General features: G+C 33.6%; 1 protein-coding gene across 6 annotated transcripts in view; it reads right to left on the reverse strand.

Annotated features, from left to right (window-relative positions):
• Positions 1-1,355: 1,355 nt before the first annotated feature.
• LOC141451801 (fasciclin-2-like) overlaps positions 1,356-15,924 on the reverse strand; it is a 383,077-nt gene continuing 368,508 nt past the window's right edge. For 4 of the 6 annotated variants that reach the window (XM_074123472.1, XM_074123471.1, XM_074123475.1 and 1 more), the window contains 5 exons: positions 7,628-7,771; positions 6,858-7,048; positions 5,392-5,466; positions 4,829-5,021; positions 1,356-4,467 (listed from right to left, as the gene is read on the reverse strand). In XM_074123472.1, the coding sequence (XP_073979573.1) occupies positions 4,253-4,467; positions 4,829-5,021; positions 5,392-5,466; positions 6,858-7,048; positions 7,628-7,771 (818 nt within the window). In that variant the 3' untranslated portion in view covers positions 1,356-4,252. The remainder of the gene's footprint in view (positions 4,468-4,828; positions 5,022-5,391; positions 5,467-6,857; positions 7,049-7,627; positions 7,772-15,924) is intronic. The other 2 variants (XR_012457108.1, XM_074123474.1) reach the window with 2 other exon arrangements.

Consider the following 15,924-nt stretch of genomic DNA (forward strand, 5'->3'; position numbering starts at 1 on the left):
TCCTTCTCGGGTTCAGTGAGAAGGGTTGCTGGGAAACGTCTTTAAAAAGCATCATAATAATTAATCAAAGCAATGGAGGGTGGGCCTTCAAGAACATGTAGGAGTACCATGTATTGCCAAGACTATCCACTGGACAGTGAGCTGAAAGGAGCTGCTAGGAAAAGAAAATCTAAGGGTACGTTTACAACGGAGCTGTGAGTATAGATGATAGCAGAGATGATAACTGATAGAGTAAAATATAATCGCTGATTAGTGTGCACAACAGAGCTGTGATACATGCAACATGTCCGAGAAGTGAAGAAGAGTTTTTATGTTCAGCAGCAACGAAATGGTATATTTTAAAGAAAAAACGCTTTAGAAAATATCATGTACATCCCATAAATAAAAAACGAAGTACTTTGGGCGAATTTCACCATTTATATAAGGAACTTAGAAATTATCCGGATCGTTTTTTTTTGAATATGTGAGGATGGGTCCACCCACATTCGACTATATTTTAGAAAAAATAAGGTCAAAATTAAGAAAACTTTGGAAAAATTGTCATGGAAATCCTATAACCATAGAAGAAAAACTAGTGATTACTCTTAGGTAAGTAATGATTTTATTGAAAAACAAACAAATAAATACACATGAAAATAAATGTAAGCACGATTTAAAAAACAAAATATTGTTTAAAAGTAAATAATAAAATAATAACCAAAAATAATGAGTAAAGACAGCACTAAATAATTTTTCGACGTCCATTTTGAAGCTCCGATACTGGAGTTCAGCTAGCAGAAAAATGAAAAATTCAATTCTATCATCTAAGCTCGTTTATAGCAGCGAGTATGAGTCACTAGTCGAAGCTTCGTTGTGCACGCTCACATAAGAATGTACTAGGTTATTCTATAAGCGCTGATGCATCACTGCTATCATCTCCGCTATCATCATCTATGCTCACAGCTCCGTTGTGAACGTACCCTAAGGCTGGAAACATAGGTGGAGTGGCGAGCAAAGCGGCGAAAACAAACACTGTATAGATTAGAGTTGCTCTATCTTCGCTTTGCTCGCCACTATGCGCTGTCCCATATGCTAACTTGTGTTTGTTTTTGCCGCTTTGCTCTTGCCGCTCCACTATGTTTCCAGCCTAAGGGGCCAGCGGCTGAATTCGAACAACCCGGGGATCTCTGCGTGGTGATCCCAGTATTCGCTCAACACTCAGCCAATCCCTTCCCTAACAGAGCATATTGTTAGTTACATATTTGTACTGTTTTTGGGGCAATAACGCCGTAGTAAATCTCCCAATTTTTTGCTTCCCCTAGAAAGGAAAAGGGTTACACGGATAGATCTGCAGGTACTTTTTTTTGGGGGGGGGGGGTGAGTGAAGAAAATCAGAGGGTGGGAGGAAGGACCTCTAATAAAGTAAGAAACCAGTGATTGTCTGGAACTGATGAACACACATTTTGTGACTCGACACTGCACTGTAAACAGAACAATTAAACTTGATAATTTCCAGTTCAGAAATTATGAAAGCCTAAGCCTTTGGACCCTCAATACATTCAAGGAGCAATAAAAAAAAAAAAAAAACTGAGAAAAACAAAGTGCATAAATGCAGTTTTGCTGATTAGGTTAAGTCCCCAAAAACATCTAAATTACAGTTAAAAAAATGCTTGTACGGAAGGATATTTGTAATTTTAACTTTTAAAAATACTGAAAAAAAAAACTAGCATAATTTATGCGCACCATTTAATTTTATTGCATAAAAGATTGTTTGATAATAACTGCTGCAGGGCCAAAAAATGCTTCTCTCTATTTAAACTTCAGCTTCTAAATTTACATCACAATAAAAAGAAGGTGTTTGAAATGTCAAAGTTCTGTCAACGAATTGTCTCAACACAGTGTCTGCCAGAGTATTTAGCAAAATTAAGTTTACTTTCTGAATTAAAGTTTCTTAAATATGATTATAATTGTTCTACTACTTGGGAATTTCATTTATGACTTAATAACTTAATTTACTTAAATAACAATTTGAAATGAATTCATTTATAAGTTAATCTAATGATCAATAATAATATTAAATTTTAGAACATTTTGTCTCTTTTATATTAAATTAACATGATTTTGAAACATTCACTTTCCATTGCTTTCTATATCTGATTTAGTACAAAAAAATAATTTATCGGAAGCATTGTCAGTTCCAAGAATATCTTTGCGACCTCGTATACGGACTAAGATTTTTTTTGAATATACAGCGAAAATCATTTTGGAAATTGTAGACAGGAAATCTATGTACGAAATTGGCCTAAATTTGAGGATGATCATTAGGGGACTTTGAACCTCGCAGCAGTATGTTAGGATACTCTAACAAATCCATTTCTCGAAGAACAAGAATCAAGGATGAATTTCAAAGCCAAAAGCTGCAAAGCTGCCCTTGAAAAAACCCATTCTTTAAAAATTCCATACAGTGATGGGGCTTCTTTTTTTTTTTTTTTTGATAGGAAGGCGCCAAAAACTTGACTTTTACTTTTGGTTTCATTTTCAATTTCCAAACCAATGGAACAAGATACAGACTCTGATTTCACCAATTTAAATAGATCCAGTCAAATGAGCGCACAATTCGAAAAGCTCAATCATCACGTGAGACTAAATTTCACATCCCCGCCACTCTATCTATTCTATTTTTGCCTATTTTTCCAGGCGGGGCTTTACGTCCATCTACCAAATTAGGTGTCGTGAACGGAGGCGACTAGCAAACATATTTTACTGTACATTTCTTGTATTAACAATTAAATAAAATCCAAGGTCTAGACAAGAAATCGAATCCACTAAACCAACAATACATCTTAGCTTTGCGGGTCTAGCCTATAACCGCTCGGCTAATGGAGCGCCTTACAAGATTAAAACTATTAAATAAAATCCAAGGTTTAGACTGTGGAAACGAATCCACTAACCAACAATACATCTTAGCATTGCGGGTCTAGCCTATAACCGCTCAGCTAATGGAGCGCCTTACAAGATTAAAACCATTAAATAAAATCCAAGGTTTAGACTAGAAATCGAATCCACTAACCAACAATACATCTTAGCATTGCGGGTCTAGCCTATATCCGCTCGGCTAATGGGGCGCCTACATTCCCCGCGACCCAATGAGTCCCAAATATTCAATAAAAGGCCCTCCCTAAATGCCATTGTTAGCCTTTGACCCCACGGATTCCTTTAGCCCAGGATCCATCAAACTCTCTTTAATCTCTTCAAGTTCTAGGTCCTTCCCAAGGATCCTAGAACTCCTTCCTTTCCTTGAGCTGACTTCTTGATAAACTTTTCAGCAGTATTCTTTTTTCAAGGTAGTCTCGCCACAACATTCATTATACTGAGTACGATTCTTTAAAAAAAGAAAAGAAATTTCTTGCATTTTGGACATACCTGCTTGGCAAAGACAAAAATCCAGCACAGTTTGACTTTTACTTTACTACACTTTTGCATCTCCAGGATAATGGGAGACCTTTTTTTTTTGAACCCGAGGTATTCTGGAACTGTTTACAATTTTTTTGGACCTCCAATGCTCGACTAGTTTAGATCCAAATTTTTTAAAGCTAATTTCTCATTGCTCCAAATTTTGGATGCTTCTTTTTCTTCTTTTTTTTTTCAACCATTTTTCTTTTGTTCTGAAATATATTTTGAAGATGATTGGTAGAAGGAAAGATAACCTTTTTGAAAAAAACCTTTGATGACTAAGAAACAGATCAATTTTTTTTAATAGTGTCTTATATAAATTTATTGAAAAAATGCTAAATGCGAAATATTCAGAATTTAGATTCTAGATTCATAAAACAATACAACAACTGGAATCGACACATTTCATTGTGACAATCCCATAATTTATTAAGAATTAATTTTTTGTTTTGAACTTTAGCCTAATTAAAGATAGTTCAGATTAAAGCATTTAACTTGAATTTTTACACAGTACAATGGACTGGGTACACTGTCGTCCAGTCATTAAATAATCCCTCATCAACTTCAAGGAACAACCCCCCCCAACTTACATTAAAAATTCAATAGAATTATTTATTTACAGTGAGATCTCCCCACGAGAATTGATTCGACGATTGAACACAGAATAAATCGATTTTATTTATTTTTAAATTGTGCAGATTTTTATTTGGGCGGAGGATCAGATTTGTTATATTTTTACTTATATTTAAAATTTTCCTTTTTACAGTAAAAAAATTGTAGAATCAGATTTTCTTTTTCTTTGAAGTTAAGAATAAGATGGCTAGCGAGTTCTTAAAGCTAAAAGAAGTATACTTAATAATCCGATTAAGTAGCTGGGGATACTCGGATGGTTGGAGATGGAAGAACTGGCATCTCTTGTCCGGAAGAAATGCTCTTCACTGTAAATGGAGAGTCCGGCTGGATTTCTGGTCGCCACTCTGTAGATATATTCCGTGTTTTCTGTTAAATTTATTATTACAAACGGTTGGCCATCTCCTGGGAATAAAATAGAAATTTTAGAAAATTGGCTATGTTCATTTGTACGATCATTTGGGGAAAAATAAAGAAAAAGTAAATCCATAATAACATGCGAGGGAGAAACTTATCCCGAACTTCTCTTACTGTCCGCACCTGCCAGAAGTTTCCAGTTCTGGGAGCCGACAAGGCCCTTTAACACGAACAGGAACCTAGAGTATATTTACCGCACAATCAAGGGCGAGAAAAGACTAAGTAGAAAAGTAAGGAACTGCAATCAGGACAGTAAGAGAAAATCGGCCAAGTTTCCCAACCACATTTTGGCTCCTCCTTTAGCTATGGGAGGAGGAAGAAGGCTCTAAAAAAAAGTTTGATCACTTACTGACGAACACATCCTGGTAGTCGCCATTGTTTATCGACATCGATGGTATATTCTTGACAAACTGTATCCTATAGCCCACCAATTGCTCTTTAGGAGGTCCAAAGATTTTCAATTGCGCCGATTGTACGCCAACAGCGTGCAAATGTATACGCGTGGGCGGACGAGGTCTCGAGCCTTCTCGCAATGTTATCACCTGCACATGAAAAAAAAAAAACAATAAGTCGCATCTTTTATTGTGCACAATTATAATTGTCTGGATCGTTAATCCAAGAGAAGAAGAATTCTCTCCATGTTATTAGAACTTATTGTGACTGATTATAAGATTTGTTTAAAGCAAATTTCTTCCATCCTAATCCATCTTCGAAGATATCTAGTGAGAGATAACAAACTGTAAGGTTGCTGAGCTAGGTAAAGTTAGGCTAGACAGCAATCCGCATGTTGCGGCTAACTATGTCATCCCAGAGTTATGGACTTAACTTATGGGATCCAAGACTTTTGTATTCTTTTTCGTAGGCAAAAAAAATTATTTATACTTAGGGTGAAACTGAGCTTTAGTAACTCACCTTAGTCGCACTTCCTAAACCATTTCTGGCCACGCAGGTGTACTCTCCCAGAACACTGTCGTTTATCATCTTCACCTGCAATGAGAGTTTGCAATTACTGAACAAAACCATCACATCAACCCCACCCTATTCCCATAAACAGAAACAGCAGAGGGAAAAAACATAAATTAGCCCCCGGTTAGTACCCCAATAAAATGATAGAGGGCGTTTGCTAGAAAATCTCAAAAATACTGAAAAATTATTCCAAAAAAAAAAAAATAACGTCTCTGATTGGCTCATTTTCTTTAAATTTCAAAATTTATTTCTTCCAAATTCGATTCTTAGATTAGATTAGATTAAATTAGGGCGGCCTCAAGGCCCTACGCCACCGCGACCCCTATAGATCTATTGCGGCTCCCCAGCTTTAGAGCTCACCCTCCAGACCCATCCGCTTAATCAGACACTTAATTCTGGAGAAAGGCTCCTGGGTTCAAGCTCTCAGGCCTTGGTTTTTCCTACCCGAGAAGTAACATCCTTAGCCACACGAGCCCCTCACACTGACACAACACGTGCAGTGCCGTTTCCTTCTCCTCTTCCTGACAGAACCTACAAAGGCTATCATCCGCCAGGTCGAATGCAATGCATGTATTTTCTGAACCTGCAGTGGCCCAGTTAATAGGCCTACAATTATCCTTATAGCCCCACGCGGGCCTTGACGGATTAACGGATTCTGCGGTCAGCCTCTGATGAACTCCTTCGCCTGTCTCAGCCTAATGGTGGCCAAGTCCACCACTCCTGAGCCCTACTCTGCACTCATAAGTCAATGGCCGCAGACTTAACACATTTCGAAACCCCCCAAAGCAGGGCTCCGGGCCTACGAAGTGTCCCGCAGAGCCTTTCCGGGCCAATAAATCTGCCAATTCGATTCTTACATGTGACAATATGGCAAAATATAGAAAAATGGGCACTTTGGAAGGAAAAACCCAACTAGTCCGGTCTTCTTAATCGAATTTGCAGTGTCTTCTGTCTCCATGAAGACACACCAACCCTCTGATATGATGTAAAATTAGCCCTGATGATTGACCTAATCCCTTGGTCGAAAGCTTGGCATAATAAAAATATATCATGACTGAAACTGGCAGTTATTTTTCCATCCTATTGTTATAGATCTATATATTCAATTAGTTTAGAGATAATCATAGAGGCCATTTTTAGAAATATTAAAAGTTGGAAAACATTTCAATAAAGGAGTATCCGGTTGACCAATTTTGACCAAAACCTTATTGTGGCATCCTCTGTTGGCAGCTAAGCGAAATAATCCAATTCGGACTTCCTGCGAATATTTCGTTTCCCTTTTAAGAGGATACCAACACAAACATACATACACAAAAAAGTTATTTCCGATGGAATCACAAAATAGAATGAACTACACAACGTATCTTCTGTTACTAATACAGACAGGAATAATTTTTGCAACTACTTATTACCTGTAACACGGACTTTTCTTCGTAAGTGACCACACTGGTGGTAACCGGGTCCAACGACTGGTTGAAACGAGACCAACTGTACTCTGGAAAAGGTTTGCCAAGCGCCAGGCATGTGATGTTGGCAACGCCACCTTTATAACCATAACTTATGTCTCCTTCAGATCGGTTACTCTCTGGCCATTTTGGTTTACCTAGAATTAAGTGAAAAATAACTTAATTTTTATTGGTTATTGTTTTAGAAAGTGCTTCAGTGGTTCATGATGAGACCAGATGGAGCCTGTATTTGTTAAGTTACACTATATTTTTTTGTATTAACGAATTACTCTGTACTGTACGACCTTAAATTTGACCTATTGTGCCCTCTACTGATGGAGATCCTGCCAACGCTTCCAGGTGATGAAACAACTGGCCGAGATTACTCTTAAAGAAGTTCTGTATGAGAAGGGATAACTACTTCCTGGAGCCGATTCACTAAGTTCCCCTGGAAACTGTAGGACTGTAGAAAGGGGAGTTGGAAACCAACTGGTACTCTCTTAGGGATATTCCAGGAAAAGAGAATCTGTTGGACATGATCAACACAAGACAGTAGTGGCATGTGTAGACAAACATGATTGGTTGCAGTTATTGTAAATTTGCACAATAAGTTAATACCAAAATTATGCATTTAAATGCATCTCATTTTTCTTCGAAACTTCTAGGGCGGAAATTCGAAATATTAATTTATATTACGTAATAATTTGAAGAAAAAAACAAAAATTAGATGTACTTACGCAGGACGAACAGTCGAATATTTTGCGACTTAAAATTGCTAGTCTTGGAAGTCACTTGGTAAGCTGTACACGTATAAATGCCTTCGTCTTCTTGGGTAATGTTTTCTATGTACAACCCACCAGGTTGAGTCATATATCGATTGCCTACGGAAAAAAATAAATAATTTTTTTTTTTTTAAGAAAAGATTTGAGGATCAATCCTCTAGCGCAGTCTGTGGAACTTTTCTGTAACTTCGCTTCCCCTGCTGCCTTTGCATTTCCTAGTAAATTCACTAAAGATGTCTATCAGTACGCACACTCATTAGACCCTTGTTCAATCCGCCATTGGGATTTTTATTGCCAATTATTTATAATAAAACAAAAGTTTAGAATTTTTTTACTATTTTTCCCTCCGTAGATATTTCATAAAGAATCACCTTATGCAATAAAAATATGTACTTCAAAAAATAATGTAATTCTCAACTTATCTGTTCTATTCCGATCAAATACTTCAATCAAATCAAAATTAGGCACATAATAATTGAAATAAAACATAATCTGCAATCATTCATAAACCGTAGTTGATGGTTTACCGTAATATAAATCTTCACAATAATTTATTTTTCTTTTTGCATAATTTCATTCTTTATTGAATACCTATGGAGGGAAAAATAGTGGAAAAATTCTAGAGTACATTTTTTGACTAGAAAAATAGCTTAAAAAGTCTTAATGGTGGACGATAGAAGTGGTATGTGGGCGTGTAACTGAGCTTGCTCTATCCCCACCTACCTACGGTTCTATTGGCCAGTACACACTCCCACTGTAAACTTGTTCGATCCGCCATTAAGATTTTTAATTCAATTTTACTCTATTAAAACAAAAGTTTAGAATTTTTTTACTATTTTTTCCTCCGTAGGTATTTCAAAAAGAATCAACTTATGCAATAAAAATAAGTACTTCAAAAATTAATGTAACTCCTAACTTATCTGTTCTATTCCGATCAAATTCTTCAATCAAATCAAAATTAGGCGCATAATAATTGAAATAAAACATAATCTGCAATCATTCATAAACCGTAGTTGATGGTGAAACGTAAAATAAATCTTCAAAATAATTTATTTTTCTTTTTGCATAATTTCATCCTTTATTGAATACCTATGGAGGGAAAAATAGTGGAAAAATTCTAGAGTACATTTTTTGACTAGAAAAATAGCTTAAAAAGTCTTAATGGTGGACGATAGAAGTGTTAAGTGGGCGTGTAACTGAGCTTGCTCTATCCCCACCTACCTACGGTTCTATTGGCCAGTACACACTCCCACTGTAAACTTGTTCGATCCGCCATTAAGATTTTTAATGCAATTTTACACTATTAAAACAAAAGTTTAGAATTTTTTTACTATTTTTCCCTCCGTAGGTTTTTCAAAAAGAATCAACTTATGCAATAAAATAAGTACTTCAAAAATTAATGTAACTCCTAACTTATCTGTTCTATTCCGATCAAATTCTTCAATCAAATCTAAATTAGGCACATAATAATTGAAATAAAACATAATCTGCAATCATTCATAAACCGTAGTTGATGGTTTACCGTAATATAAATCTTCACAATAATTTATTTTTCTTTTTGCATAATTTCATTCTTTATTGAATACCTATGGAGGGAAAAATAGTGGAAAAATCCTAGAATACATTTTATGACTAGAAAAATAGCTTAAAATGTCTTAATGGTGGACGATAGAAGTGGTATGTGGGCGTGTAACTGAGCTTGCTCTATCCCCACCTACCTACGGTTCTATTGGCCAGTACACACTCCCACTGTAAACTTGTTCGATCCGCCATTAAGATTTTTAATGCAATTTTACTCTATTAAAACAAAAGTTTAGAATTTTTTTACTATTTTTTCCTCCGTAGGTATTTCATAAAGAATCACCTTATGCAATAAAAATATGTACTTCAAAAATTAATGTAATTCTTAACTTATCTGTTCTTTTCCGATCAAATTCTTCAATCAAATCAAAATTAGGCACATAATAATTAAAATAAAACATAATCTGCAATCATTCATAAACCGTAGTTGATGGTTTACCGTAATATAAATCTTCACAATAATTTATTTTTCTTTTTGCATAATTTCATTCTTTATTGAATACCTATGGAGGGAAAAAGAGTGGAAAAATTCTAGAGTACATTTTTTGACTAGAAAAATAGCTTAAAAAGTCTTAATGGTGGACGATAGAAGTGGTATGTGGGCGTGTAACTGAGCTTGCTCTATCCCCACCTACCTACGGTTCTATTGGCCAGTACACACTCCCACTGTAAACTTGTTCGATCCGCCATTAAGATTTTTAATGCAATTTTACTCTATTAAAACAAAAGTTTAGAATTTTTTTACTATTTTTCCCTCCGTAGGTATTTCAAAAAGAATCAACTTATGCAATAAAAATAAGTACTTCAAAAATTAATGTAACTCCTAACTTATCTGTTCTATTCCGATCAAATTCTTCAATCAAATCAAAATTAGGCACATAATAATTGAAATAAAACATAATCTGCAATTATTCATAAACCGTAGTTGATGGTTTACCGTAATATAAATCTTCACAATAATTTATTTTTCTTTTTGCATAATTTCATTCTTTATTGAATACCTATGGAGGGAAAAATAGTGGAAAAATTCTAGAGTACATTTTTTGACTAGAAAAAAAGCTTAAAAATTCTTAATGGTGGACGATAGAAGTGGTATGTGGGCGTGTAACTGAGCTTGCTCTATCCCCACCTACCTACGGTTCTATTGGCCAGTACACACTCCCACTGTAAACTTGTTCGATCCGCCATTAAGATTTTTAATGCAATTTTACTCTATTAAAACAAAAGTTTAGAATTTTTTTACTATTTTTCCCTCCGTAGGTATTTCAAAAAGAATCAACTTATGCAATAAAAGTAAGTACTTCAAAAATTAATGTAATTCTTAACTTATCTGTTCTATTCCGATCAAATTCTTCAATCAAATCAAAATTAGGCACATAATAATTGAAATAAAACATAATCTGCAATCATTCATAAACCGTAGTTGATGGTTTATTGTAATATAAATCTTCAAAATAATTTATTTTTCTTTTTGCATAATTTCATTCTTTATTGAATACCTATGGAGGGAAAAATAGTGGAAAAATTCTAGAGTACATTTTTTGACTAGAAAAATAGCTTAAAAAGTCTTAATGGTGGACGATAGAAGTGGTATGTGGGCGTGTAACTGAGCTTGCTCTATCCCCACCTACCTACGGTTCTATTGGCCAGTACACACTCCCACTGTAAACTTGTTCGATCCGCCATTAGAACTTTTAATGCAATTTTACTCTATTAAAACAAAAGTTTAGAATTTTTTTACTATTTTTTCCTCCGTAGGTATTTCATAAAGAATCACCTTATGCAATAAAAATAAGTACTTCAAAAATTAATGTAATTCTTAACTTATCTGTTCTATTCCGATCAAATTCTTCAATCAAATCAAAATTAGGCGCATAATAATTGAAATAAAACATAATCTGCAAACATTCATAAACCGTAGTTGATGGTGAAACGTAAAATAAATCTTCAAAATAATTTATTTTTCTTTTTGCATAATTTCATTCTTTATTGAATACCTATGGAGGGAAAAATAGTGGAAAAATTCTAGAGTACATTTTTTGACTAGAAAAATAGCTTAAAAAGTCTTAATGGTGGACGATAGAAGTGTTAAGTGGGCGTGTAACTGAGCTTGCTCTATCCCCACCTACCTACGGTTCTATTGGCCAGTACACACTCCCACTGTAAACTTGTTCGATCCGCCATTAAGATTTTTAATGCAATTTTACTCTATTAAAACAAAAGTTTAGAATTTTTTTACTATTTTTCCCTCTGTAGGTATTTCATAAAGAATCAACTTATGCAATAAAAATAAGTACTTCAAAAATTAATGTAATTCTTAACTTATCTGTTCTATTCCGATCAAATTCTTCAATCAAATCAAAATTAGGCACATAATAATTGAAATAAAACATAATCTGCAATCATTCATAAACCGTAGTTGATGGTTTACCGTAATATAAATCTTCACAATAATTTATTTTTCTTTTTTCATAATTTCATTCTTTATTGAATACCTATGGAGGGAAAAATAGTGGAAAAATTCTAGAGTACATTTTTTGACTAGAAAAATAGCTTAAAAAGTCTTAATGGTGGACGATAGAAGTGGTATGTGGGCGTGTAACTGAGCTTGCTCTATCCCCACCTACCTACGGTTCTATTGGCCAGTACACACTCCCACTGTAAACTTGTTCGATCCGCCATTAAGATTTTTAATGCAATTTTACTCTATTAAAACAAAAGTTTAGAATTTTTTTACTATTTTTCCCTCTGTAGGTATTTCATAAAGAATCAACTTATGCAATAAAAATAAGTACTTCAAAAATTAATGTAATTCTTAACTTATCTGTTCTATTCCGATCAAATTCTTCAATCAAATCAAAATTAGGCACATAATAATTGAAATAAAACATAATCTGCAATCATTCATAAACCGTAGTTGATGGTTTACCGTAATATAAATCTTCACAATAATTTATTTTTCTTTTTGCATAATTTCATTCTTTATTGAATACCTATGGAGGGAAAAATAGTGGAAAAATTCTAGAGTACATTTTTTGACTAGAAAAATAGCTTAAAAAGTGTTAATGGTGGACGATAGAAGTGGTATGTGGGCGTGTAACTGAACTTGCTCTATCCCCACCTACCTACGGTTCTATTGGCCAGTAGACACTCCCACTGTACACTTGTTCGATCCGCCATTAAGATTTTTAATGCAATTTTACTCTATTAAAACAAAAGTTTAGAATTTTTTTACTATTTTTCCCTCCGTAGGTATTTCATAAAGAATCAACTTATGCAATAAAAGTAAGTACTTCAAAAATTAATGTAATTCTTAACTTATCTGTTCTATTCCGATCAAATTCTTCAATCAAATCAAAATTAGGCACATAATAATTGAAATAAAACATAATCTGCAATCATTCATAAACCGTAGTTGATGGTTTACCGTAATATAAATCTTCACAATAATTTATTTTTCTTTTTGCATAATTTCATTCTTTATTGAATACCTATGGAGGGAAAAATAGTGAAAAAATTCTAGAGTACATTTTTTGACTAGAAAAATAGCTTAAAAAGTGTTAATGGTGGACGATAGAAGTGGTATGTGGGCGTGTAACTGAACTTGCTCTATCCCCACCTACCTACGGTTCTATTGGCCAGTAGACACTCCCACTGTACACTTGTTCGATCCGCCATTAAGATTTTTAATGCAATTTTACTCTATTAAAACAAAAGTTTAGAATTTTTTTACTATTTTTCCCTCCGTAGGTATTTCAAAAAGAATCAACTTATGCAATAAAAATAAATACTTCAAAAATTAATGTAATTCTCAACTTATCTGTTCTATTCCGATCAAATTCTTCAATCAAATCAAAATTAGGCACATAATAATTGAAATAAAACATAATCTGCAATCATTCATAAACCGTAGTTGATGGTTTACCGTAATATAAATCTTCACAATAATTTATTTTTCTTTTTGCATAATTTCATTCTTTATTGAATACCTATGGAGGGAAAAATAGTGAAAAAATTCTAGAGTACATTTTTTGACTAGAAAAATAGCTTAAAAAGTCTTAATGGTGGACGATAGAAGTGGTATGTGGGCGTGTAACTGAGCTTGCTCTATCCCCACCTACCTACGGTTCTATTGGCCAGTACACACTCCCACTGTAAACTTGTTCGATCCGCCATTAGAACTTTTAATGCAATTTTACTCTATTAAAACAAAAGTTTAGAATTTTTTTACTATTTTTTCCTCCGTAGGTATTTCATAAAGAATCACCTTATGCAATAAAAATAAGTACTTCAAAAATTAATGTAATTCTTAACTTATCTGTTCTATTCCGATCAAATTCTTCAATCAAATCAAAATTAGGCGCATAATAATTGAAATAAAACATAATCTGCAAACATTCATAAACCGTAGTTGATGGTGAAACGTAAAATAAATCTTCAAAATAATTTATTTTTCTTTTTGCATAATTTCATTCTTTATTGAATACCTATGGAGGGAAAAATAGTGGAAAAATTCTAGAGTACATTTTTTGACTAGAAAAATAGCTTAAAAAGTCTTAATGGTGGACGATAGAAGTGTTAAGTGGGCGTGTAACTGAGCTTGCTCTATCCCCACCTACCTACGGTTCTATTGGCCAGTACACACTCCCACTGTAAACTTGTTCGATCCGCCATTAAGATTTTTAATGCAATTTTACTCTATTAAAACAAAAGTTTAGAATTTTTTTACTATTTTTCCCTCTGTAGGTATTTCATAAAGAATCAACTTATGCAATAAAAATAAGTACTTCAAAAATTAATGTAATTCTTAACTTATCTGTTCTATTCCGATCAAATTCTTCAATCAAATCAAAATTAGGCACATAATAATTGAAATAAAACATAATCTGCAATCATTCATAAACCGTAGTTGATGGTTTACCGTAATATAAATCTTCACAATAATTTATTTTTCTTTTTGCATAATTTCATTCTTTATTGAATACCTATGGAGGGAAAAATAGTGGAAAAATTCTAGAGTACATTTTTTGACTAGAAAAATAGCTTAAAAAGTCTTAATGGTGGACGATAGAAGTGGTATGTGGGCGTGTAACTGAGCTTGCTCTATCCCCACCTACCTACGGTTCTATTGGCCAGTACACACTCCCACTGTAAACTTGTTCGATCCGCCATTAAGATTTTTAATGCAATTTTACTCTATTAAAACAAAAGTTTAGAATTTTTTTACTATTTTTCCCTCTGTAGGTATTTCATAAAGAATCAACTTATGCAATAAAAATAAGTACTTCAAAAATTAATGTAATTCTTAACTTATCTGTTCTATTCCGATCAAATTCTTCAATCAAATCAAAATTAGGCACATAATAATTGAAATAAAACATAATCTGCAATCATTCATAAACCGTAGTTGATGGTTTACCGTAATATAAATCTTCACAATAATTTATTTTTCTTTTTGCATAATTTCATTCTTTATTGAATACCTATGGAGGGAAAAATAGTGGAAAAATTCTAGAGTACATTTTTTGACTAGAAAAATAGCTTAAAAAGTGTTAATGGTGGACGATAGAAGTGGTATGTGGGCGTGTAACTGAACTTGCTCTATCCCCACCTACCTACGGTTCTATTGGCCAGTAGACACTCCCACTGTACACTTGTTCGATCCGCCATTAAGATTTTTAATGCAATTTTACTCTATTAAAACAAAAGTTTAGAATTTTTTTACTATTTTTCCCTCCGTAGGTATTTCATAAAGAATCAACTTATGCAATAAAAGTAAGTACTTCAAAAATTAATGTAATTCTTAACTTATCTGTTCTATTCCGATCAAATTCTTCAATCAAATCAAAATTAGGCACATAATAATTGAAATAAAACATAATCTGCAATCATTCATAAACCGTAGTTGATGGTTTACCGTAATATAAATCTTCACAATAATTTATTTTTCTTTTTGCATAATTTCATTCTTTATTGAATACCTATGGAGGGAAAAATAGTGAAAAAATTCTAGAGTACATTTTTTGACTAGAAAAATAGCTTAAAAAGTGTTAATGGTGGACGATAGAAGTGGTATGTGGGCGTGTAACTGAACTTGCTCTATCCCCACCTACCTACGGTTCTATTGGCCAGTAGACACTCCCACTGTACACTTGTTCGATCCGCCATTAAGATTTTTAATGCAATTTTACTCTATTAAAACAAAAGTTTAGAATTTTTTTACTATTTTTCCCTCCGTAGGTATTTCAAAAAGAATCAACTTATGCAATAAAAATAAATACTTCAAAAATTAATGTAATTCTCAACTTATCTGTTCTATTCCGATCAAATTCTTCAATCAAATCAAAATTAGGCACATAATAATTGAAATAAAACATAATCTGCAATCATTCATAAACCGTAGTTGATGGTTTACCGTAATATAAATCTTCACAATAATTTATTTTTCTTTTTGCATAATTTCATTCTTTATTGAATACCTATGGAGGGAAAAATAGTGAAAAAATTCTAGAGTACATTTTTTGACTAGAAAAATAGCTTAAAAAGTCTTAATGGTGGACGATAGAAGTGGTATGTGGGCGTGTAACTGAACTTGCTCTATCCCCACCTACCTACGGTTCTATTGGCCAGTAGACACTCCCACTGTACACTTGTTCGATCCGCCATTAAGA

This window comes from Rhodnius prolixus, unplaced genomic scaffold (assembly GCF_049639745.1).
Source record: "Rhodnius prolixus isolate KJV_2025 unplaced genomic scaffold, Rpr scaffold_14, whole genome shotgun sequence".
In the NCBI taxonomy this organism is placed as follows: Eukaryota; Metazoa; Arthropoda; class Insecta; order Hemiptera; family Reduviidae; genus Rhodnius; species Rhodnius prolixus.